Source organism: Myxocyprinus asiaticus, chromosome 36 (assembly GCF_019703515.2).
Source record: "Myxocyprinus asiaticus isolate MX2 ecotype Aquarium Trade chromosome 36, UBuf_Myxa_2, whole genome shotgun sequence".
Lineage (NCBI taxonomy): Eukaryota > Metazoa > Chordata > Actinopteri > Cypriniformes > Catostomidae > Myxocyprinus > Myxocyprinus asiaticus.
This window is the reverse complement of record NC_059379.1, coordinates 16,456,955-16,484,602: the sequence shown is the minus strand read 5'-3', so window position 1 is coordinate 16,484,602 and position 27,648 is coordinate 16,456,955. Positions and strand designations below refer to the sequence as shown.

General features: G+C 39.4%; 1 protein-coding gene across 1 annotated transcript in view; it reads left to right on the top strand.

Moving 5' to 3' along the window:
• LOC127426981 (voltage-dependent T-type calcium channel subunit alpha-1G-like) overlaps nucleotides 1–27,648 on the top strand; it is a 334,253-nt gene that overhangs the window by 283,420 nt on the left and 23,185 nt on the right. The window contains exons 28-29 of the mRNA XM_051674227.1: nucleotides 22,636–22,787; nucleotides 25,460–25,569. Of these exons, the coding sequence (XP_051530187.1) occupies nucleotides 22,636–22,787; nucleotides 25,460–25,569 (262 nt within the window). The remainder of the gene's footprint in view (nucleotides 1–22,635; nucleotides 22,788–25,459; nucleotides 25,570–27,648) is intronic.

Genomic DNA, 27,648 nt, shown 5'->3' with positions numbered 1-27,648 from the left:
CCCCTGCCAGTCTGTCTCTCTCAGTTAGCTTATGTTCCCCTCCTGTTGGTCTGATATCGGTGCTATACACTCGCATGTGGGATCAAAGGGCTGCTTAATCATATCACACTGCAGGAGTGCTGAAAGCATCTGCCTCTCCTCTACCCGTGTCCTCCCTCAGTCATCATTTATTAGCCATTTTATGAGATGCCTTGTCAAAACTGTGCAAGGCCAGTAGTTTGCCAGGACACAGTGTATTAAGATAGCATTCAGTTTGGAGGTGTCCTTAATTAGGTAACATACTTGATTTTACAATAAGTCCTTTCTGGCTGTAGTATAGAAATACCCTTTTTTTTTTTTTTTTTCATTCTTTCAAAATTAGTATGGTACCTCTTCAGTTTACCCAGACAGAATCTGCACTTTTTAATTTTTTGTATTTTATTTTTTAATTTTCACATTTTATGCGCTTAACTCAAAATCGTCGTAATTCTTTTCAGAGGAAACACTTTTAGAGTCTTCTTTCATAAAACTCACCGTTACTTGTCTGATGTAAGAACATTGCACAATTACCACCCATGGAAAGCAGACAGGCAGGCAGGAAAGCATGTGAACTTTTGGTGATTCACATTCTTTGTGCATATCGCCCCCTACTGCACAGGGAGAAGAATTTATGATACAAAATGACTTAAATATTGTTCTGTTTCTCACCCACACCTTTCATATATAATTGGCCATAACACATGGATTTAACCACTGGGATCTTATGGATTACTTTTATGCTGCCTTTTTGTGGATTTTGGCACCCATTCATTTGCATTGTATGGACCTACTGTACAGATCTGAAATATTCTACTAAAGACCTTCATTTGTGTTGTGCAGAAGAAAGAAAGTCATACACATCTGGGATGCCAGGAAGGTGAGTAAATAGAGAATTTAAATTTTTGGGTGAACTACCCCTTTAAAGGAAACACCAAAGGGAAGGTTGCAATAAGAAAGAGGGTCATGTAAGCACAAAGTCCAAAACTGGCATTTTTCTGGGCGGTCAGAGACACTTCTGAGTCACGTGTAGTGACTCAAATGGGGGAAGAGTTTGAAACTGCACCCGGCTGATGCACTTTCCCACGTGGTGACGCTCGTCCCTCGTATGCGCTTGCCGCAGCTTGAGATGAAAACGTGATTGCTCATGATGTATTGAATCGTAAAATATGTGTCATAGTGTGTATCTAAAGAAATAGGCTATACGCAGCTCTATTAAGAAGAGAGAGTTTGTTTTTGTGAGTTAAGAATGGATTGAAATCAAGTGAGCAAAAAGGTGAGAGAGGGTGTCTAAGCCCATTAAACATTGCAACAAAATATGTTTTTGGATAGTCTTTTTTGGTTTGTTTTCCTATCTAAATATCTAAAACAACTTTAAAACAATTTACATTTACTTTACAAGCTGTACTGCAGAAGAAAAATGTGTTATTGGAGAATGTTGAATATAATATTTAATATTTTAATATTTTAAAATATCTAAAAATCCTTAAAACAAGATATATTTACATGAGAAGCAACATATAAGATATTTAGACTGCCTTTCAGAGAATATACTGTATAGTGAATATAAGTGTATTTTGTCTTTACTGCACTGGCAGAAGAATAAATAAGTGAAAAAAATTAATTTACATACAAAATACACTTATATTCAAGATACATTCTCTGAAGCAAGTTTAAATATCTTATATGTTGCTTCTCAAGTCACTGTATCTTTTTTTTTAAGGATTTTTAGATATTTTAAAATGGAAAACAAGTAAAAAAAAAAAAAAAATCAAGTATTTTTTTCCCCTTGTAATTCAGTAAATGTTATTTAGAGGTATTTTTAAAAGATGATTGTGTCCTCTTTATGGTTAGTAAGTACGTTTAATACAACCTTTTAACATGAGGCACAAGCTAAATTGTTGGTTGAGTGCTAATAATCGTTGTGATAATCGGCCGAATAGTCGAATAATTGTTCTGATATTCGTTAAATAAGTCGATTATCAAAATAATTGTTAGTTGCAGCCCTACAGTAAAATATGCCAGATCACAGTAGTAGTATTCTCCACAGCCTTGCACTCATGACCCACAAGATCTGGAATAGTACAATGTAAATTGAGTTCAGCAAAAAAAAAAATGTGGGGTGTGCTTGCATTGTTACCTGATTTGCAGAATTCATTTAGTAAATCAAGTGCTGCTAAAACAGCCAGACAGCATGCAAATAAACTACGCTATCAGTGAGCGCAGCTTAATTATCTTAAATCCCCCCTGTTACAGATACATAATGACAGAGCTACATTACAAAATACAGCTTAACGAACAACATGAGGTCAGAACTTTAATAAATTTTTCTTGCACCCTCGTAGCACTGAGATGACAAAATTTATGTAATCAGTATCATTCCTACCTGTATTTAGACATTTTTTCATCTCTAGCAATCTAGTATATAATATTGTCTACCGACTGATACTCGGACAGCAATGAGACAAAGTGACAGAGGGAAAAAATTTTTTTACAAGTATCGTGTGTAACCTCCACTCTTGGCAGCAGAAGGTAACACGCTCGCTTATGTAACCTGGCAGCTCCAAACACCATTTCCTTTCTTCCTTCTGAAAGTGAAAATGACTCAAAGTGTTCTTTATGTAAGTTGGGCAAGCAACAGCTCCCTAAATTGAACAGATGGTGTAGAAAAATTCAGCTGAAAGAATGACTTTTTACTCCGATTAATGTCATGATTTGATTATGTACATTTTGCTTGTCCTTTCCTTCTAGATATCCCTAAACAGTTAGGGTTTCACACTCAAAACATACTACTTGAATTGGAATTTAATAACATGTGTAGGGCTGTGTAAAACTACATATTTTCAAAATTGACAATTAGGTGGATTCCCTGAATGACTAGTTGTTAGTCTTAATGGAGTCATGTATATTTGGCCTAGTTTTGGGTTCAGCTGACCCCAACTGAACCTGTTTCTAAGGGGGCATTTACATAGAAAATAAGTTTTACATAAGTTTGGAGCATTCTTGCATTCAAAAACAGCTTTTCTGAAAGGGGGAAAAAATCTAGATAAACTAGTCAACCTCAACCTGATCCCCTAGTTTTGATAGGCAATGTTACTATCTTGAAGTGCATATAGTAAAACTGCTCAAAAACCTCCTTTGGAATGTTCTGCTGCAGGGGTACAAGAAATATCTAACTTCGAGTTCTTGTGGCTGTAATTGGTGCCAAAGGTGCTTCAACAAAGTATTGAGCAAAGGCTGTGAATACTTATGTACATGTGAATTGTTTTTTTTGTTTTTTTTTAATAAATGTGCAAAGATTTCAAACAAACTTCTTTCATGTTGTCATTATGGGGTATTGTTTGTAGAATTTTGAGGAAAATAATGAATGTAATCCATTTTGGAATAAGGCTGTAACATAACAAAATGTGGAGAAAGTGAAGCGCTGTGAATACTTTCCAGATACACTGTACAGTTGTGCTCAAAAGTTTGCATGAAATTTTGGCATTGAAATCACCCAAATGGCCCTGATCAAAAGTTTACATATCCTTGAATGTTTGGCCTTGTTACAGACACACAAGGTGACACACACAGGTTTAAATGGCAAATAAAGGTTAATTTCCAACACCTGTGGCTTTTTAAATTGCAATTAGTGTCTGTGTATAAATAGTCAATGAGTTTGTTAGCTCTCACGTGGATGCACTGTGCAGGCTAGATACTGAGCCATGGGGAGCAGAAAAGAACTGTCAAAAGACCTGTGTAACAAGGTAATGGAACTTTATAAAGATGGAAAAGGATATAAAAAGATATCCAAAGCCTTGAAAATGCCAGTCAGTACTGTTCAATCACTTATTAAGAAGTGGAGAATTCGGGGATCTCTTGATACCAAGCCAAGGTCAGGTAGACCAAGAAAGATTTCAGCCATAACTGCCAGAAGAATTGTTCGGGATACAAAGAAAAACCCACAGGTAACCTCAGTAGAAATACAGGCTGCTCTGGAAAAAGACGATGTGGTTGTTTCAAGGAGCACAATACGACGATACTTGAACAAATATGAGCTGCATGGTCGAGTTGCCAGAAAGAAGCCTTTACTGCACCAATGCCACAAAAAAGCCCAGTTACAATATGCCCGACAACACCTTGACATGCCTCACTGCTTCTGGCACACTGTAGTTTGGAGTGACGAGACCAAAATAGAGCTTTATGGTCACAACCATAAGCGCTATGTTTGGAGAGGGGTCAACAAGGCCTATAGTGAAAAGAATACCATCCCCACTGTGAAGCATGGTGGTGACTCATTGATGTTTTGGGGGTGTGTGAGCTCTAAAGGCACGGGGAATCTTGTGAAAATTGATTGCAAGATGAATGCAGCATGTTATCAGAAAATACTGGCAGACAATTTGCATTCTTCTGCACGAAAGCTGATCATGGGATGCTCTTGGACTTTCCAGCACAACAATGACCCTAAGCACAAGGCCAAGTTGACCCTCCAGTGGTGACAGCAGAAAAAGGCGAAGGTTCTGGAGTGGCCATCACAGTCTCCTGACCTTAATATCATCGAGTCACTCTGGGGAGATCTCAAACGTGCGGTTCATGCAAGACGACCAAAGACTTTGCATGACCTGGAGGCATTTTGCCAAGACGAATGGGCAGCTATACCACCTGCAAGAATTTGGGGCCTCATAGACAACTATTACAAAAGACTGGACGCTGTCATTGATGCTAAAGGTGGCAATACACAGTATTAAAAACTAAGGGTATGCAGACTTTTGAACAGGGGTCATTTCATTTTTTTCATTGTTGCCATGTTTTGTTTTATGATTGTGCCATTCTGTTATAACCTACAGTTGAAAATGAATCCCATAAGAAATAAAAGAAATGTGTTTTGCCTGCTCACTCATGTTTTCTTTAAAAATGGTACATACAGGTGCATCTCAATAAATTAGAATGTCGTGGAAAAGTTCATTTATTTCAGTAATTCAACTCAAATTGTGAAACTCGTGTATTAAATAAATTCAATGCACACAGTCTGAAGTAGTTCAAGTCTTTGGTTCTTTTAATTGTGATGATTTTGGCTCACATTTAACAAAAACCCACCAATTCACAATCTCAAAAAATTAGAATATGGTGACATGCCAATCAGCTAATCAACTCAAAACACCTGCAAAGGTTTCCTGAGCCTTCAAAATGGTCTCTCAGTTTGGTTCACTAGGCTACACAATCATGGGGAAGACTGCTGATCTGACAGTTGTCCAGAAGACAATCATTGACACCCTTCACAAGGAGGGTAAGCCACAAACATTCATTGCCAAAGAAGCTGGCTGTTCACAGAGTGCTGTATCCAAGCATGTTAACAGAAAGTTGAGTGGAAGGAAAAAGTGTGGAAGAAAAAGATGCACAACCAACCGAGAGAACCGCAGCCTTATGATTGTCAAGCAAAATCGATTCAAGAATTTGGGTGAACTTCACAAGGAATGGACTGAGGCTGGGGTCAAGGCATCAAGAGCCACCACACACAGACATGTCAAGGAATTTGGCTACAGTTGTCGTATTCCTCTTGTTAAGCCACTCCTGAACCACAGACAACGTCAGAGGCGTCTTACCTGGGCTAAGGAGAAGAAGAACTGGACTGTTGCCCAGTGTTCCAAAGTCCTCTTTTCAGATGAGAGCAAGTTTTGTATTTCATTTGGAAACCAAGGTCCTAGAGTCTGGAGGAAGGGTGGAGAAGCTCATAGCCCAAGTTGCTTGAAGTCCAGTGTTAAGTTTCCACAGTCTGTGATGATTTGGGGTGCAATGTCATCTGCTGGTGTTGGTCCATTGTGTTTTTTGAAAACCAAAGTCACTGCACCCGTTTACCAAGAAATTTTGGAGCACTTCATGTTTCCTTCTGCTGACCAGCTTTTTAAAGATGCTGATTTCATTTTCCAGCAGGATTTGGCACCTGCCCACACTGCCAAAAGCACCAAAAGTTGGTTAAATGACCATGGTGTTGGTGTGCTTGACTGGCCAGCAAACTCACCAGACCTGAACCCCATAGAGAATCTATGGGGTATTGTCAAGAGGAAAATGAGAAACAAGAAACCAAAAAATGCAGATGAGCTGAAGGCCACTGTCAAAGAAACCTGGGCTTCCATACCACCTCAGCAGTGCCACAAACTGATCACCTCCATGCCACGCCGAATTGAGGCAGTAATTAAAGCAAAAGGAGCCCCTACCAAGTATTGAGTACATATACAGTAAATGAACATACTTTCCAGAAGGCCAACAATTCACTAAAAATGTTTTTTTTATTTGTCTTATGATGTATTCTAATTTTTTGAGATAGTGAATTGGTGGGTTTTTGTTAAATGTGAGCCAAAATCATCACAATTAAAAGAACCAAAGACTTAAACTACTTCAGTCTGTGTGCATTGAATTTATTTAATACACGAGTTTCACAATTTGAGTTGAATTACTGAAATAAATGAACTTTTCGACGACATTCTAATTTATTGAGATGCACCTGTATATTACCAATTCTCCAAGGGTATGCAAACATTTGAGCACAACTGTGTGTGTATATATATATATATATATATATATATATATATATATATATATTGTGTATGTATTACAGACTTGCATACCATATTTTCCGGATTATAAATAAAAAAAATTTTCATCATCTGAAAGGTCCTGCGACTTATAGTCTGAAGCGACTTATATACATAACATATATACATTATAGCAGTTCTATATAGATACAGTATCTATGGTGTTGATGCCAACGTGTAATTAGCTAGCAAAGTGGATTTACAGGTTATAGAGTTTTCATAAGCTACCATGAGTATTTTAAAATGTTCAGGGGATGTCTTAACAATTGGAAGCAGAGCGGGGAGATTTTAAAACAAGAGTAGCCAACTTCATTCATAAACACAAGATCCTACCTTCAAGCTGTGGACATAGTGATGTGCCTCTGTTCTCACTTTACTCCAAGAGATAACACAAAGTAATTAAAAATATCTCGTACGACACCTCTGACCATCTTCTCATGTTATTCACCCATCACGTTATTTTTGAGCATTAAACTGGGACAGCGAAGAGTGCAACTGTATTAACACACACACACACACACACACACACACACACTCACACACATGTTGGTGCGGCTATCCTTATGAGGACTGTCCACAGATATAATGATTTTTATACTGTACGAACTATAGATTATATCCCCTAATGCTACCCCTAAACCTAACCCTCACAAAAAACGTACTGCATTTTTACATAAAAAAAACAAACAAAACAAAACAAAAAAAAAAAAACATTATATTCCATTTACAACAATTTTAATCACATTTAAGCCTTTAAATTATGTAGGGTGACAAATACATTTTACAAAGTACATGTGTAGTTTTCTTTAATGTTGAACTTGAAGCATGTGTAATAAGATTAGTTGTCACTGTTGGAAATTTCATATCAACTACACATTTTAAAAAATGATTAACAAGTTGAAACCTAAAAATTAAGGAGAATTACATATTAAACGCTTGTATTATGAAAAAATGCAGTGTGTCATAGTCATAGTGATCTGCCAGGTCCAATTTACCTCCACAGGTGTCGGAAAAAATGAACATTTAGAGCAGTGGTCACCAATTAGCGGACCATGTTCCTGGACCGGACCCTGGTTTGGTTTAATCCGGACTGCAAGGCATCATGACTACCGTTGCCCCATCTTACCGTTTCTACAGTTTAAGTGAGCAGTGTGTCAAAACAACAGAGCTGTAGGCTACACACCACGCTAATTAATATTTTTCTCTACCATGGAACGCGCTACATTCCTGCTCCCCGCTCTGCACGCGTTGCCTCTCCCTTCTATATACATAAGGTGCCGCATAAACCCTGATAAGCAGAGTTGCAGGTGCGGTTATTTTAACAACAGTAGCGGTGAGCAGCGATATAGATGGATACTAGGATCTTTCACCTAAACACATTGCAGAAAACAAGAATGAAGCTGTGTAGAACTATCTTCATCTGTCTGATATATGACTCTGATGGTTCAGCTAAGGCAGGTTTGTGACAGGACAAGTTAACGGTGGCGCCTATAACGTTTTTTTTCCCCCATCTAAATTTAGCTTCAATAATCAGCATGTTACACGCCTTTCATAATAAACAAACTGATTTTTGTTCTAATTTTGTGAAAATTAATCAAAGATGTCATCATCTCTGGCATGTATGGCAAATAAACTTTGAAATGACTAGTTATCCTAGTAGAGTTCTCTGCTGTTGAGAATGTTTCCATTATTTCATAGTGAGCCTATCTAAACCCACAGCCTATATACAGTGCATCCGGAAAGTATTCACAGCGCTTCACTTTTTCCACATTTTGTTATGTTACAGCCTTATTCCAAAATGGATTAAATTCATTATTTTCCCTCAAAATTCTACAAACAATACCCCATAATGACAACGTGAAAGAAGTTTGTTTGAAATCTTTGCAAATGTATTAAAAATAAAAAACAAAAAATCACATGTACATAAGTATTCACAGCCTTTGCTCAATACTTTGTTGAAGCACCTTTGGCACCAATTACAGCCTCAAGTCTTTTTGAGTATGATGCTACAAGCTTGGCACACCTATTTTTGGGCAGTTTCTCCCATTCTTCATTGCAGGACCTCTCAAGCTCCATCAGGTTTGATGGGGAGCGTCGGTGCACAGCCATTTTCAGATCTCTCCAGAGATGTTAAATCGGGTTCAAATCTGGGCTCTGGCTGGGCCACTCAAGGACATTCACAGAGTAGCCACTCCCTTGTTATCTTGGCTGTGTGCTTAGGGTCGTTGTCCTGTTGGAAGATGAACCTTCGCCCCAGTCTGAGGTCCAGAGCGCTTTGGAGCAGGTTTTCATCAAGGATGTCTCTGTACATTGCTGCATTACATCTTTCCCTCGATCCTGACTAGTCTCCCAGTTCCTGCCACCACTATGCTTCACTGTAGGGATGGTATTGGCCAGGTGATGAGTGGTGCCTGGATTCCTCCAGACATGATGCTTGCCATTCAGGCCAAAGAGTTCAGTCTTTGTTTCATCAGACCAGAGAATTTTGTTTCTCATGGTCTGAGAGTCCTTCAGGTGCCTTTTGGCAAACTCCAGGTGGGCTGTCATGTGCCTTTTACTGAGGAGTGGCTTCCGTCTGGCCACTCTACCATACAGGCCTGATTGGTGGAGTGCTGCAGAGATGGTTGTTCTTCTGGAAGGTTCTCATCTTTCCACAGAGAAATGCTGGAGCTCTGTCAGAGTGACCATCGGGTTCCTGGTCACCTCCCTGACTAAGGCCCTTCTCCCCTGATCGCTCAGTTTGGCCGGGCGGCCAGCTCTAGGAAGAGTCCTGGTGGTTCCAAACTTCTTCCATTTACGGATGATGGAGGCCTGCGCTCATTGGGACCTTCAATGCTGCAGACATTTTTCTGTACACTTCCCCAGATCTGTGCTTCGATACAATCCTGTCTCGGAGGTCTACAGACAATTCTGTTGTTTGTAGAATTTTGAGGAAAATAATGAATTTAATCCATTTTGGAATAAGGCTGTAACATAACAAAATGTGGAAAAAGTGAAGCGCTGTGAATACTTTCTGGATGCACTGTATCTATACATAGCAAACAGTATTTTTTTTTGCTGCACTGTTATGTAAAATATTTGTTTGTGTTAGTAGATTGTCACTTTATGGAATATATAAAAATGGTCCATTCACATTTAAATTTATAAATTTTCTTTCAGGGGACACCCCTGAACCACCATACAGTATTTTTTGATCTGTCAAAAGGCCTCCTATATAGGTATGTATTCTGAATGTAAAAAATATATTCAAACACAAAAACTGGACTGCTGTCATTCAGCTTAAAAATGAACTGTTGATATTATCTTTTAATATTCATATCCAATTGCCCTCGACTGATGAACTCCCTCAGACCCCAACACTTCTGAAGAGACTATTGTGAATGTTTAGATTTTTTTACAATTTTTTTTTTTTACAAAGTACTATTGCTGCCAACATGAAGTTATAATAATTTATATATATATATATATATATATATATATATATATATATATATATATATATAGCAGCCATACTGACTACTGACACCGATTAAGTTATCCACCTTTTTCCTGAATGCTGAAGTGTTCCACGATTCGACTGTTTTCAATTTCTGGTCTCCAGTGTTTTCACTCGCATTGGCGTATATTCTTAGTGGGTAATGTAATGTTTAAGGTATTACATTTTTAAAAATTGTCAAAAAACATGCCGATACTTCACAGAGTCGAGAGGACCGTTTTTGTATAGACAGTGCCTCATCTGAGTGTGTAGATGACATAAAGTAATGATCCGAGGCGAGTTATGTTGATATCATTAACTACTTTGAGTTGTTATGACAGCCAACAACTGCAAAGTTGAGCCCGAAATTATTTTTTACTCCAAGTAACACTTAAATGATTGTTGTTCTCCTCTGAATCGCTTGTTTTGGCAGTTTTAATTTGGCGTCTGGAGACCACAAATACAAAACAGGCAATTAGAAACACCATATCGCCGCCCAGTGGTTGCTCAGGAAATCTGTGGATACAGAGATGTGACCTATCTGTGTTTTGTTTTTGTTTTTTCTCTCAACAATGCGATTTTGACCCGGTGCTACTTATAGTCAGGTGCGACTTTATTTCCGGAAAATACTGTACTTTTATACACTTATTCTAATGTTATTAACTTCCACTGTAGCTCACCTGATAGAGTGTTTGACACTGGACTCTGCAGTACAAGGTCAGAGACCACTCAAGCACACAAGGTGACATGTGAGACAAGAGTGTGATAGAAGCGACACAAGAAAACCTAGTTGCTTCAGAAAATGTGCTTTTCATTTTTCATTTTGTTTTTGGACACTATCGGTTAGGTTTGGGATGGCTGTTTTGTTACCTTTCATTTCATTTTAGAACACTATAGGTTTAGGTTCAAGTTTGAGGTTAGGGAGGTATGTGTTACTCATTAAATCCTTTATCTAATATTCACCTTATAAACCTCATCTGATTACAACACCATTTCACATGCTTTTGGCGCTCTCCACTGGACATTTCACCCGGAAACTGCAGCCAAACGTGTTATAAGGATTGTAATTTCGTTTTGAAAAAGTGTTGCCACGAAAGCATAATGTTCATGATGAGACCGGGCTGGATATGGCTGGATTGTTTGCCATGTTGTGAAGGTGTGGAGGCTTGACATATACCAGCAGTCATAGAGATGTACTGCAGTCTCAGGGGTAAAACAAGCTATGTGAGCTGCAAAAATGTCCCTTTGTTGTTGTAAACATTGGATGACTACTACATAACAAACATATTACCTTGGGTTGCATCCACAGTGCATAAACCAGGATTTGGAACATGTTCAAGACTATATTTGATGGACAAGATCTTCTTTCTTTATCGGATTCATTATCTTTCTGATTGTAGGATGAAATCATGTTTCCAAAATGTTAGACATTCTAACTAAACTCTCATATTGAGTACTACAGAGTTCCGTCACTCTTTCAAATATCATCACCGCTGCCCTGTTGCCCATCCACACACTCACAACTCCACCAGCTTCTGCCATTCAGCCTCCATTTCAGATGGACCGTCTTGCTCAAGTCAGACTCAGAAAGAAAGTGTGGTTTGTCTGCCACGTCTACCAGCATGATATACTTTATGTGTGTGGGTCTGTGTTTCTGTATCACGCCTATTTGTTGTAAGTTTGCTTGTTTGTGAGTGTGTGTGTGTGTGTGTGTGTGTGTGTGTGTGCTCTGTTCCATGCCCTCCATTACTGAAGATTTATTTTTCTTAAATTTAAATGGATAATTCACCCAGAAATGATCAATGAAAATCATTAACTAACCCTCATGTTGTTCCAAATCCACATTAATTTGTTTCTTTCTGTGCAACACAAAATGAAATGTTAGGCAGAGTAAATGGTGGCAGAATTTTCATTTTTTGGGTGAACTATCCCTTAAATATTTGTTTTTACCAGAACTCCTTAAAGTCTCACCTTTCCTCTTCTTTCTGTTTTTCTGTATTTTGCCAGTGTTAAGGCATTTAGTCTGTCATTTCTTGTTGGTTTTAACTCAGTGTGTGCTGGCATATTGTGGCAACAAAAAAAATAAAAAAAATAAAAAATAAAAATAATAATAATAATTGCAGTATTGCTGACAAACTAATACTTATATTGTGGAGTATCAGTAACTATATGTCCAGCAGACATTGACATGTTACATTATGGAGCAAATCATTGACCATGCACTTCAGGGGTATGAAACCAGCCACTGATAAAAATAATTTGGCTTAAAGCAAAAGAAACTGCAACTGACTTCTCTTTCAGTAAAAGCTGTTTTTATCACCTCTGTTTTTTCCTCGTTCTATTTTTGTCTGACATTTTGCCATCCATGCTTTAGAATTTTTCTCTGGCTCTTCCTTAAATAACAGTCTAGTCCTCCCACTGCCCACAGTTTCCCAGTGTTCATGACTTTCCCTCCATATGACTGATGAGAGTACATTTAATGGACAGAGCATTGTCAAACACATTTCACAGTATTCTAGTTTGTTGTAAGTACAGCTCTAGAGCGCGATGCCAAGCTGACCTCGAATAACCAACACTTGAATATCAGTAATTTCTACCCTTAGACCCTCACTCATGACTTAGAGTCCTCAAAATCATCAACCATCAGTAGTAAGCCCTCCTCTATGTAGCATAAGATTAAAACCAAGAACTAAACATTGTACAATCTGAAAATGACTGTTTTTTCTGCAATTATCTGTGGTGTTTTTAGTACAAATAATTTTAGATTATGAACCAGAGTTTGTCTGTATTTCCCAACTGACTTATTTAACTTCTGAGGTATTAGCTACAGTATAAGTGCTATATGCTTCATCTCTTGGATGGAAATCTTCTGTCTTCCACATCATCTCTCTTCTCTATGGAGAATTTCTTGCAAGTACTTTGGACCTCTGTGTGTAGATGGGTTAGTCATTCACAAAATAGAAACAACAGAAGCAGAAATTATTGAAATATCAGCTCACTTCCAAAACCTAGTGAGCTGCCTAGTGCTTACCTACATAGGTAACACATCCTAAGGCATCCTACCTGTTATGGAACCTCATAAGTGACTGATAGAGATGCAACGCTCTCACAATGCAATACACTATTATGTATAAAAATTCATAGCACAAACAAATATTTGGTTAAATAATATATTTATTATTATGATTATTTTTTTTATTACACTGAACTATTTTCATTCATACTTTTCGGTATTGAATGAAAAAAATGTTTATTTGAAATAAATATTTATCTCGACTTGTCCACCATCTTGGATGGTCGTCGCCATGCATTCTTTAATTGTCTCATCATTATACATATATGTGTGTGTGTGTGTGTGTGTGTGTGTGTGAAGCTGCCTTACAATTTGGCTAAAAAAAAATTATCTTAGGAGGCAGCATAGTTAAGTTGCCTATTTTTTTGAATCTTGAAATGCTGCCTCCATATGCAGCTCACTAGATTTTGAAACTGAGCAATCAAGACCATGTATTTCTTTATTGCAAATTTCTATACTTTTTACAGATAAGGGAAAATGGGGTTTTCACACACTTATGATTTCGTAAATCATTTTATGAGGTCCAGAGTTCCTGGCTTTAGAAGTTTAGAGCCTTTTCCTCCAAGTGCACGTTAACTGCAGCAAAGCCAGAATTAAATCCTACGCAACAATACCAGCATGATTTCAAGCCTCAGTGACCCAAAAAGCCAAGAGATTTGTTGTTGTAACCTCTTTTGGGGGCTGATGGGTATTGCAGTGAGTTGTAACAGTTACATAGCATGTCCATGACTGGTGGGCGACCAAAGTCGTGTGACTTTATTCAAATGTGGGATGCTGCTATCTATCATTCAGCCCCAAACCTTTAATTGGCTCACCCAAATATCTGGCCATCATTCTCAAATGTATTCATAGATGGAATTGGAGTGGGCTAAAATTGCCATCTAAGCAAAGAATGTCTCATTAAATCATAGTCATGGTATCATTAGCTTGTGCCACAAAAATAGACAGAGATGGAGAGGTCCAAGAGCCACATTCTCCACAACTATTTCATCTTTCTCGTGTTGGTTAAAAATAGTTTTGATCCATATTCCCTCACTTTAAATCCTGTTAAAGTTGATTTGGCTGATGTTGATGTGAACGTTATCTGGACCCATTGCTATATCATGACATCAGAGTGGCACTGCTGCCAATAGGAAACATTTTCTATAAATGGGATTCCAAGTCCTTCACTTTCCCCCAACATCTTTTTAGTGTGGGTAAAAAAGTCCATCTGATATGCAAACCAGAGAGGAACAGTCTTTTTTTATTTAACTCAGTGCAATACTCATTAAACCTCAGGTTATTCAGAGAGCTTTCCCTCTATCATTGATGAGGATTATTCAAACAGCAAACAATTTACCATTATTGCATTAAAGTCCCCATGGAATCTTTTGATGAGTGCAGCTTTCTGTCCTTTGTGGTCATATTTCCTATTGAAACCAAAAGCTTGATCAGGACATATCCAGATGAAAACAGTCTGTACTGAAATTGAAATCACTGATCACTTGCTTGCCAGTTGGTTGCAGGTGGACTTGCTAGTTGATTGAAGGACCTTATCATTCTAGAGTGCTTTTGATTGGACAAAATTCCTTGAAGTGCATGAGTCATCATTATTTCTGGTCCGTTTTCTCAGAAAAGAAAAACTGTAAATTTTAAATGTGTTTATCTGCTAAAATATGATTTTGCTTTAAAGGTAATAGACTTGGACTAAAAAGCCACAAACCACTTTTAAAGCCTAAAATTTAAAAACCTTAAACCTCTAATTTCGATTTCATGGAGTCTTTTATATGAGATTCCTGTTAATGCAGGATTTCTGTTGGCGAAGTGAGCCAATCAAAATTGAGTTCATTCATCTTTTACAAAAGCCTAAGACCTTAAAGTACATGCTTTTTTGAATGAAAGTTCACAAAGGGAGAGGGTCTCACTTAAGAGGGTAGGAGGGAAGTAGATGAGCAGTGTTGTCCTATGGGAGCTGACCTGTCTGCTGTAAAACCAGGCTGCTACATCTGTGAGCAGCAAACAGTTCCAAGCCCAGCGCCTCCCTGATTTATACTGCAACTGTCCCTTTAATTGAGCACCTGTGAAACAGGGATAGTCTTCACAGCCACTGCCTTTGGTTCCAAAGAATGGTCTTGAGCATGGTTTATGCCCCCCTGGATACTGTTGTCTACAAACCAAATTAATTAATTTAAAACACATACTGTACGTTAAAGAGGATAACTTTTAGCTCATTACAGATTTTGTTAGATCCTAGCATTCATTAAAAATAAATTAATAAATAAATAAATAACAGAAGTGGCAATATGTAGCAAAGTCTGGACTTATAAGATTCATAAGTACAAGTAATGTCAAGACAGCACATATGAGAACACAATGAACATGGCTCCAATTAGCAAAAATAAAGCCAGATGTATTTGAGGATTCTAATGGCAATCATCCACAGAACTGGTGTAGCCTTGCATTTTGTCCTAGGACCTCGCAGAGTGACCCAATATACGACATATGCATGAATGTAGCAGAGTCCAGAGCTAATTGTCACACTTTTTACTCCAATTAATATTTCTCTGAGTAGGTTTTTTTTGAGTACATTTCTGCATTGCCACATACCCTAAAGTCTGGGCTACAAATAAAGCCTTTAAAAAATGAAAACAAATCATTATCATTTGTCATAACTTGCCCCACCAATAGTGGTAAAATGGAACAATTATGAAGCACAGAATTATTCATGAAGCAACAAAAATGAAAAAGGTAACATATATATATATATATGTTACCTTTTTCATTTTTGTTGTATATATAAACAATGTTTTGGCCAACTAATATTATAATAGATGTTGGTTTCTGATTGAAACCAACATACAAAGCCTCTGCTAGAGAAAATATACATTTGCACAATTGAACGTTTGACACCAAATCTTATCATTACAGAGATGTAGCTCTTGTGACAACTTCCCTGTGTGACATCTAACATCAGTCTCCCTTATCCATACAACTGGAAACCATTTTGTTACCACTCATATTAGGATACCTGAGATGCTAAACACTATCTTCTTATATTGAAAATGAAATGTGAAATTTCTGCACACCCATTGGTGGAAGGTACCCCACTTTCTGCCTTAGAGCAGGGGTTTTTCAACTGGAGTCCGAGGACCCCCAGGGGACCCCAAGGGAGTGCTAGAGGGTCCGCGAAAAAAATCAGTGGAAAAAGTAAAAAAAAAATAACACACAATACAATAAAAGATAGAATTAAAAAGTAGTTAACATTTACCAAATTTGACATGATACCGGGTTAATTCTGCTTTCTGAAGACTGAAATTTAGTTTAATGTAATGACATACTGTCTTCATTAAATCATGCATTTTTCATCACACATTATAAATTATTATTTTTGCATAATATATATATATATATATATATATACAGGGTTGGAGAGTAACGGAATACATGTAGCTGGATTACGTATTTAAAATACAAAATATAAGTAACTGTATTCCACTACAGTTACAGTTTAAATCATTGGTAATTAGAATACAGTTACATTCAAAAAGTATTTTGATTACTGAAGAGATTACTTTGCATTTTATTGTCATTTGTTTCATTTAATATTTAGGCCTTTCAGATGGAAAACATTTATACATATAAATGATGCAAAGCAAAGTGCATTTGAACAGCGGTGAAACACTTTCTTATGATGTGTTACACCCATATAAGCAGACAGAGAAGTAAGTTTGGAGCAGAAGAAATAGAAATAAACCTTGTGTAAATGGTCAGCTTTACGCTAAGCTAAAATGCTATTTCTATCCATTTTACATGCACGTTACCAGGCACGATCATATTTTTTATCAAGAAAATTCATGTTAGATCATAATTTCTTTTTTTCTAGTAAGACCTTTGATATTAGGGCAAAAATTGTATTCTTGATAATCATTTATGTATTGTTTTCCAGTAAAAATATCTAAAAATCTTTAAAACAAGATCAATTTGATTTATCTTGTTTTAGAAACAACACTGCATAAGATATTTAGGTTTTTCAGAGAATGTATTTTTAACAGGTGTATATTGTCTTACTGTACTGGCAGAGTTTTATAGTCAAAACAAGAGAAAAAATCTACCAGTGCCGAAGAAGTAATCCAAAGTATTTAGAATACGTTACTGACCTTGAGTAATTTAATGGAGTACGTTACAAATTACATTTTACAGCATGTATTCTGTAATCTATAGTGGAATTTTATATTTAGAAAGGGGTCCCTCACTAGGAGATCATCATATTTGAGGGTCCTTGGCAACAAAAATTTTGAAAACCCTGCCTTAGAGACTGACAAGACTGACAAGGCTTTAACCCAAACATTAAACCTACCCCTGGTATAGACTTTCTGCACTAGCATCACCAAACAGAAATGCAAAAATAATCACTGTTTTTAAACAGGTTTCTCAAAACTCCATCTGCCATTGGTTGGTGAAAACAGATTGTCCCATCTGAAACTCATGCCATTGGTTGAGCCATTTTGCTAGATCAGTAATGCTTTGATAGTGCCAAAGAACCACAGTGTTTACCCTTTTTTTTTTTTTTTTTTTTTTAGAAAATCAACATACAAATGGCTTAATTATAGTCATCTCTGCAAATTAAGCTGTGCTATGAGAAACTATTTAAACATCCAAAAAAATTACACACACCACCTTTAACGATCAAATAATTTGGGCATGTTCCTGATGAGTCATACTCAAACTCATTATCCAGTGGGGAGCAGCCATGTGATAAAGCAAATACTGCTGATGTGGCACCATTATATATAAAAATGAAAAAGGTTGAATGCAGCACCTCTTCCTACGGTCCAGTGGCTGGTGCCAGGAACAGCCCGCCTAATGGGCTGACAGGACCACAGGGAACGCAGCTGCCGCTCACAGCCCTGCCTGTGTGTCAGGATGATAAACCCACCCCCACCCCCTGCTGTTCTGCCATCCCTCCAGCCTTCACTGTCTGCAGCGTGAGGGACAAACTGAACAATAGAGTGGGGACATAAAGAATAGAAGTGGATCAGACAGCAAAACTAACATTTTATAGAATATGCACATGTCATATTTAGAATTGCTTGAGGAATGAAGTTTCTTTCATTGTCTCTGGGGATCCCACAAGAATACTGATGATGGAATAAGATAATTTGTTGTGTAAAGCCCTTCAATCTGGGCTTCTGCCCCTCTGACCTGCCATTTGAGACAGGCCACAGGAACATAGCCACAATTAAAGGAATATTTCACCCTCAATTGAAAATTTGTTCATTATTTATACACCTTCATGTCATTTCAAACACTTATAACTTTCTTTTTTTCAGTGGAGCACAAATTGAGAAATTGAAGAATGCGCTATCCCTCTTATAATATCGGATATAAAATCTTATAATAAGATAGTGTAATATCCTATAATATACTCTCACCCTTATAATATAATATAATAACCTTTTTCTGCGGTAAAAAAAACCAAAAAAACACAAAAGCACCATAAAAGTCTCATAAAAGTAGTCGATGTGACAAGTGCGCTAAATTCACTTGGTGTAAGAAACAGACCGAAATTTAAGTAGTCATTCACGGTCTATTTCTCCTCAAAAGGTATTGTATAACTTGAGATGACTATAGTGGACAAGTTGTATGGACAACTTTTATGATAATTTTATGGTGCTTTTACATATTTTTTGAAGCTTGAAAGCTTCAGTCCCCATTCATTATAATTGCATGGAAAGAGCGACCAGTTCCCTATCTGTCACTCAGTCGACGTTTTGTCGATGTAGTGACACTAGGGGTCACTCTTGGGAGCCCGAGACACCTCTGGTCTTTGATAAAAGGCCAATGAAAACCCCCGGACATACGGGTATAAAAGGAGCTGGTATGCAACCACTCATTCAGATTTTCTCTTCGGAACCAAACGGTCATGCTCACACACGGAACGTCTTTTTAAAGACGCGTCTTTTTAAAGATGCCTTTCCGTTTGTGTGTTATTCCTGGTTGTGCTCGTTATCTCTTGCCCTCTGATGGCCACGGTCACTGTCTTTCGTGTCTGGGCGCTGCTCACACGGAGACAGCGTTCGTGGATGGGTCATGTACTCATTGCGAGAACATATCCATGGCAATGATGCGGTCGTGGCTTAACTTCGTAAGAAAGCAAGCCACCCCAGAGGCTCCCCACCTCAGTCCTTCTACCCACGGGTATGAGGCCAGTGCGGCTAGCACTGGGGGTAATTTGGGGACCCCAATGGGACCACCTCCGCCGGGTATCCCCCCACGGACCTCCCATTCCCCAGCACACTCGTCTGCCCCGATTGGGCTTCCAGATGAGTCCGCGAAGGTGATGAGCTCTCAAGTGCAGCATCGGAGAGCGGGCTCCTCCAGTCGGACGCGGAAGCCTCAGCTGGGCTCCTCCCTTCGGGTGCAGTTGCCCAGTCACAGGCTGATGCGGAGATGATGGACATGCTTTCCCAGGCAGCCGTGAGCGTCGGGCTAGAGTCGAACCCTCCGCTCTCCTCTGAACCCCCGCGGCTTGATGATTGGTTCCTGGGCTCGCGGCGCCGCTCACAGCCACGCCCCACCCCCGTTCCTTTCTTCCCAGAAGTGCATGAGGAGCTGACAAGGTCGTGGGAGGCACCTTTTACTGCCCGGTCCCGATCTTTCAGCTCCCCTGCCCTCACTACCCTCGATGGTGAGGCGGCCAAGGGCTATTCGGCAATCCCCCCCGGTGGATAAGGCACTCGCAGTGCACCTATGCCCGCAGAGCACCGCCACCTGGCATGGGCGCCCAAAGCTCCCGTCCAAGGCCTGTAGGTTTACATCATCCCTGACGGCCAAAGCCTGGACAAGCTGCCTCCGCCCTGCACGCCATGGCTCTTCTGCAAGTCCACCAAGCCAAGGCACTACAGGAACTGCACAAGGGTAGTTCCGCCCTGGGATTGATGCAGGAGCTGTGCTCGGCAACCGACCTAGCTCTCCGGGCGACGAAGGTCACGGTGCGGTCTCTCGGGCGGGCGATGTCCACCTTGGTGGTCCAGGAACGCCACCTTTGGCTCAACCTGGTCGAGATGGGAGAGGCTGACAAGGCACGGTTCCTTGCTGCCCCCATTTCCCAGGTTGGCCAGTCCGGCGACACCGTCAAGAACTTTGCCCAGCAGTTCTCAGCGGTAAAGCAGCAGATGGAGGTTATCCAGCATATTCTGCCCCAGTGCGGCTCAAGATCCTGCACCCCATCTGCTCATCGCCAAGGGCGTCCCCCTGCGGTAACTGCACCTGCTCCGCCGCAGCCCTGCCCGGCCCCGGTGTGGAGCCCACCGCAGGAAGCAGACACCACCCGTCTCACGGCCACCAAGAACCCACAAAAGGCTTCGAAGTGCCCCTGAGACGGGCGACCCAGGGACGACGAAACCCCCTGCTCTGGAGCTGGTAAGCAGACCACTCCATTCCCCGGTGGAGGGCCGGGAGGAGAATCTTTTGTTACCTTTGCATTTAATTGCGCCACATGCCCAAGTGGCTGCGGTACCCAAGAGTTCAGCAAGAGCTTTCAAGAGTTTCCTTGTTCCCAGGGTCACATACCCAGTGTGCACGGCCGTTATCATGACCACCGTCCACGTCTCCACGGGTCTTCCTCCCCCATCCCAGGCTGTTCCGGGGGTGGTCACAAGGAGCCAGGTAAGTACTTAGATGTCCCTGAACTCAGCATGGCCATGACATGGTGTGGCACCTCAGGCTCCGCCCCGCTGCGTGGCCCCACCTGCCAGTACGTCTGACGAGATTGCCCCCTTGGTCCCTCTCGCCCGAAGCTTGGATGCGTGGCTTGCGCTTTCCAATCCTCACGATAGTTGGTCCGGACCGTCCAACTCGGCTACGCGATTCACTTCGCCAGGCCTCCGCCCAGGTTCAGCGGCATCCACTTCACCTCGGTGAAGGGTGAGAACACTGCTACCTTGCACACAGAGATCGCTACCCTCCTACGGAAGGATGCGATAGAGCCTGTCCCTCCGGCCGAGATGAAGAAGGGGTTTTACAGCCCCTACTTAATTGTACCGAATAAAGGCGGTGGGTTGCGGCCAATTTTGGACCTGCGAGTACTGAACCGGGCTTTACACAGACTCCCTTTCAAGATGCTGATGCAAAGACTCATTCTAGCGAGCATCCGGCATCAAGATTGGTTCGCGGCGGTAGACCTGAAGGACGTGTACTTCCACGTCTCGATTCTACCTCGACACAGACCCTTCCTGCGGTTTGCATTCGAGGGTTGGGCATATCAGTACAAGGTCCTCCCTTTTGGCCTGTCCTTGTCCCCTTGCGTTTTCACGAAGGTTGCAGAGGCAGCCCTTGACCCGCTAAGGGAAGTGGGCATTCGCATCCTCAACTATCTCGACGATTGGCTAATCCTAGCTCACTCTCGGGATGTGTCGTGTGCCCTGACCGAGGCACCTCTCGGTATAGACGCGCTGGCACACAGCTGGCCCCCTGGACTCCGCAAATATGGTGTGTGGTCTCCGCGGTGTCTTCCCCTTGGGAGGGACACCCCCCCGACTAGACCTGGTGGCCCCAGTTGGTTAATTCCCTTTTTTTGGGGAGAGGAAAAAAATGGGGATAAGAGGCCACGACTGGGCTAGTCCGTCTCTATCTTTTGGGTAGTCGACTTGTCCCCAAAGGGCCGTTTGACACTCATAACAGTGTTGGGGGAGGTTACGTGTCGGCCTGGTGCGCTGGTTATGAGGCACACAGTGGTCTGCCCATCACACACCGCCAGTTCACATAACACAGTTCAGCCAGTTGCGCCGTTTCGTATAGGGACCCCTAGTGTCACTACATCGACACAACGTCGAGTGAGTGATAGATCCTGGTTACTTGCGTAACCTCCATTCCCTTATGGAGGGAATGAGACGTTGTGTCCCTCCTGCCACAACGCTGAAGTACCCGCTGAAATGGCCGGGATTTTGTCTCGGCTCCTCAGCACAAAACCTGAATGAGTGGTTGCATACCAGCTCCTTTTATACCCGTATGTCCGGGGGAGTGGTATGCAAAATACCACTCGCCAATTTTCATTGGCCTTTTATCAAAGACCAGAGGTGTTTGGGGCTCCCAAGAGTGACCCCTAGTGTCACTACATCGACACAATGTCTCGTTCCCTCCATCAGGGAACGGAGGTTACGCAAGTAACCAGGACGTTCATTATTCACAATTAACTAATTTTGTCTTCCATTGAAGAAAGTAAGTCATATCAGTTTGGAACGAAGTGAGGGTGAGTAAATAATTAAATAATTAAATAATTATAATGTAAATAATTATTTTTAGGCAAACTATTCCTTTAACTCCTTCCTTGTGAAATTATATTTTTCTTGTCATGGAGGATGATACATGCTTGATCGATCTCATAGCTTGTTTTCTTTTCCACTGGTTCTTTTCATCTTCCCTTCCTATCTTGGTGTGGACATGAGTGTTTACAAATATATATATATATATATTTCAAAATGATTATTTCATGCTTCCTCCCTGTGTCCATGGTTCTTCAGAAGCCCAGAGTAAACCCTATTACTCTGATTACTCACCCACACGGCTTATCATCCACAAGATGTGCACCAGCCACTATCTGGACCTCTTCATCACAATTGTCATCGGGCTCAATGTCATCACCATGTCCATGGAGCACTACCAACAATCCAAGGTAGTACCTCTTGGAGTGCCAGCTCTGAAAGTGCATGTACTTTTTGATATTCTTTTAAGAAAATGAACTCAGTGGTAATGTAACTGCAAATGATGTTACAGTAATTTAAGATTACAACAGTCTCAATTTTATTGCTCTGAATATTTGCTGATTAAGCAGCTAATGTTAATATTCTGTTTTTGCTGTATTGCATTTTATTTCATAGCAGTGAGTTCATAATGTGCTTCATGTTATTATACTTATTTGAATTTTGCACTTTTGTTGTGCTGCTTCAAGACATTTAGTATTTTTACTTGTGAATGAAGAAGCCTTATGAGGCAATGCCTCACCGAAACAAACCACATTGTGATGTATACACTGAAATGTATGCATATTCCCTAATTTGTCTTTTACCCCTGCATAATAACACTAGAGCATAGACAATTCATGAATATTCAGTAGAGGACTAAAAAACAATATCATGAGTTAGCAGATCTGTGGGAGTTTACATTGGCTCTCTGTAATGCATTCATCAAGTGCTTTTTTTAAAAAAAAATTATTATTATTGTTATTTTATGAAAAATGTCACTTTTGATGAGGAAAAGACTGCTGTAAATTACTAGTGACAGTTTTGTGGTGCTACAGGCATGGAGCAGAGTTAAAGGGGAGAAGAAACAGACAGACAAAAAGATAAAGGAGGGAGAGATTTAAATGAATGTTTCAGGTTCAAAACAAGTTCAAGATCAAATAACAGCATTTGTGGCATATTTCTAATTTTCTAATTAAAGCAATTTTATCACACTTAAACCATGTTAACATGTATGTTTGTATTTTGTGACTATACTTTTGAACAATGTGTATTGTGGCATTCATGGACTGGCACGATTCATGTTTTTGTTGTAATCAATATTATGCCACAAATCCTGTTGATTTAGCTTAACTTTTATTGAACCTATAAAAAAAAATAAAAAAAAAAGCTTGGTTTAGCTAGTCTGGCCAGCTAAAAAGTGCCCAACATCCCTTTAAAACCAGCCAACAGGCCAGCCTGATCTGGCTAGGACACCAGATAAAACCAGTTTACTATACTTTTTTTTATTATTATTATTTCTCAGCAGGGCAGAGCAACTGTCAAAGACATTAGCAATGGAAGTTTCTGCCATTGTAGCATATAGGCTACACTACATGGCCAAAAATGTGTGGACAACCCCTCCTAAAATGTACGAGTTTGGCGAGGCCCCTTATATCCAGTTAAGACAAATCTTAATGCTACAAAATACAGTGACATTCTAGAGATTTACAGTATGTGCTTCCAATTATGTGGCAATGGGGGGAGCATAAAAATGTTTCTGCACAAAGCGAGGTCTCTAAATAAATTGTTTACTGATTTTGTTGTGGAAGAAATTGAGTAGCCTGCACAAATGTACATTTTGAAGCCTTGACTTGAACGCCAGTGAACACTTTTGGGATGAATTTAAACGTCAAATGTGAGCCAAGCCTCGTTGCTCAACATCAAACCCTGACCTCACTGCTGCTCTTGTGTCTGAACTGGATCTATTGGAAAGCCTTCCTAGAAGAGTGAAAGCTGTTAGAGAGGACCAGCTCCCTGTTAATGTCAATTATTTTGAAATTAATGTGTGTGGTGTTTGTTGTCCACATACTTTTTGCCATATAGTGTGCTTACCACAGAGGCAGAGTGATGTCAAATTATAGATATAAATAGATAGAGTGAATTTTTCCAGAGAGTCATATTTCCTCCAATCAGCTGGTGTTTACTATTCCCATCAGACATCCCTGTTGGGATGCTTTCCAGGGCTTGCACCTATCACTAATGGAGGTCTGGGACCTCACCTGTAGATATAAATAGCAGTCTGTTTTAATTAGAGCCCCGGTGGCATGATGAGTCTTAGAAGAAGTAGAGCGGAAGGGATTGTTAGGCTTTGAAGGCTTACACACCCATTAAGTGAACACAATAAATTGATTTTCTGGTGCATTGTCAGGCTTGGCCTGGCCTTAATTACTGTGTGGTGGACGGGGAAGGTCGGACTCTGGGAAACGTCCACTAACTCTGTAAGACCCTGAAAATGTCATCTAATGCCTGCTGTGTCCCCAGAGCTAATCTAACCACTTATGATAGCTCATCAACTTTTCCACCGATTATTGCAGAATTACCTATTCCGTTATCCATAGACCACAGTTTGTATATTTACTCACTATTCTGTGGTATATGTGTCAGTGTTGAAAATTAACTTTTAACATTCAATATATTCTCTCTGAAATGTATTTCCAGGGGCATTTTGTTTATATAAACATATAAAACAGTATCTTATATATTGAATTGAATCAGTTAGTTGAAAAAAGTTGCCAATATGAACAATTCTGACTGTTAACTGTGAAATCAAATTAAATCAAATCAGCATCATCAAGCTGTAAATAATGCACAAGACAAATAAACTAAATATAAACCACTCTTTAAATAACTGTGTAGTCCAGATGTTAGATTATACAGCTCTCTGCTGTCTACCGAGTTTGATAAAATTGCAATTTCAAGTTTAATAGTTTTTAGAGATGGCAAAATGTGCGTTAATGCCCATCCAAATAACTTAGCAACAGGTTGAGTTCTTTATTCCTACAAAGTCATATCACTTTACCTTTTTCACTGTTACATTCTCTTTGCAATCTCTCCATTTTAACAGGTGCTTGATGAAGCTCTGAAGATCTGTAACTACATTTTCACAATAATATTTGTGCTGGAGTCCGTCTTCAAGCTTGTTGCCTTTGGATTTCGCCGGTTCTTCAAGGACAGGTAGGAGACGTGGCTCTCTTAAAGTTACTGCTCATATCTAAGATGTACTCACATCAGAAAAATAAAGAGAATTCATGTTCCCTTTTGGATGATTCTTTGTGAATGCAATAGGGTTTGTTAGTAGTTCTAAAGCCACATACATTGAAATGATATCACGGCTTTGCGATTCCTTGTTTTTCCTTAGTCTGTGAGAAGACTTAGAGGGCTGAATAAGTTGGCGTCTGTGGTGGAAAACAAAAAACAAATTTAAATCATTTGTGGTTGTTAAAAGAAACCCCTCTTGAGGTATCCAAAAACAGATATTACTGCTCAGATCACAGCCTGGGGCTATTTCTTTTCCTCCTAAATTAGTGTCAAAATAGTGCTAAACACCTGATGTTACAGTTTTAATATGCATAGCATGTATAGGTAATATTTAACATAGTTATTCTTTTTTATTGGGTTTGAATGGTCAGTTAGTCTTTTAATTACTCATGAAAAATCAGTCAGTGTGAGGATTAGGTTTAGTGCAGGCTTTCATTACTGAAGTTGATAGGCCATTATAAGTTCTCAGCCTTTTCTTTCAATAACATAATGAAGAGCATACCATGTCAATGTATTCCCAGATCACTAATCCATGCAGAAGAAAATGTAAACCAGCTATCTGCATATTAAAGGGAACTTTGATACAAAAATAATTGGTATGATTTAAAAAAAGGAAATGCCACCCTCTGCATTGACAATTGTATTAGATGTTTCACAACATGCTGTTCAAGAGGTGAAGGCATAAAAGTTTGAAGTTTAAGAGCTTATTGATTTACAACATTGGAAATGACTGTTACTTTGATCAGTTTTTGCATGCAACCTGCTCCAAATCCACTGGGATGGAAGATGGAAGTACACTTTGATCACTGATAATTGACTTGATTCACTAGTGAATGAAACCAGTGGGAAAGTGTAGAAAGGCTTTGTGTAATCATTTGAATTCAATTTCTCAGCATATCTAATGAAACACCTTTCATGGCTTCAGGCCCTAGAAAATTATGTGCCTAAAACAAAATGTGCTCTAGGCTGTAGCTCACCCACCATGACAGTGTAATATTTGACCCTCAGAGGTAGTTATTTAAAGTTAGCCACAAAGTGTTAAGCCATATTTAGACAATGAATATGCTGAGAAACTTGGTGTAAAGGAGAAGTAAAATCCAGGTTCAAAGAAGAGTTACTTCAATTTTGAATTATCTATGGTATATTTACGAACAAAATGCTGCCTTCCAAAGTCCTGTTCAAAAGTTTCTACTTATAGGTTCAGAATTCTTAATTACAATGTGATGTGCATTTGAGCGATTGTGGTCAGGAAAACAATGGACACATTGTGCAATTTCATATTTCTTTAGCTCTTTTTCCATAATTGGCAAAGAAAAGAGCATTTTTCCTTGTGCTGCCACAGAGAATGATGGGAAATAGTAGTTTTGTCACACAAGCATGTCACGTCATAAACTGTCTAAATGAGTAGTACTTTCTGGCAAGCTTTTTGGCAATTCTTCATCACAGTACACAAAATTTTACAGTCAAAATTAACAATTAAAAGACCCACTGATTTGCTTGACATTCACAGTTTTATTTCATGTGTTGATATTTTCTATTGAAACATATACTAAAAGTGAATTTTGTCACTTTAATAGCGTAAAGATTGCATCAAGGATTACACACATGGACTAAAATCTACAAATCTCTAATTTGGATTTCATGAGGTCTTTATGGCCAGTACCATTTTGCTTCCAACAATATTCTTTAATTAGCTAGGTTTCCATCTATATATTTTTATGCGAATTTTGGAATTCCACATAAAAACTAATGTTGGATGGGAACACTAAAATGCAAATAATCTCCAAAATGTGCATAAAAACTTAATCTTCACTTGTTGTGGATATTTTTTATTTTTTTAATTGATAAGAAGACACATTTACTGAATATATATTCCTACTGAATTTATATAGGAATAGATGTGCATTAAAAATTTACTTTTCCTCAACAAGCCATGTGAACACATAATAGCACCTGAAAAATTGGTCTTGTTATTCTAAAATGCCAAAGCCTGTT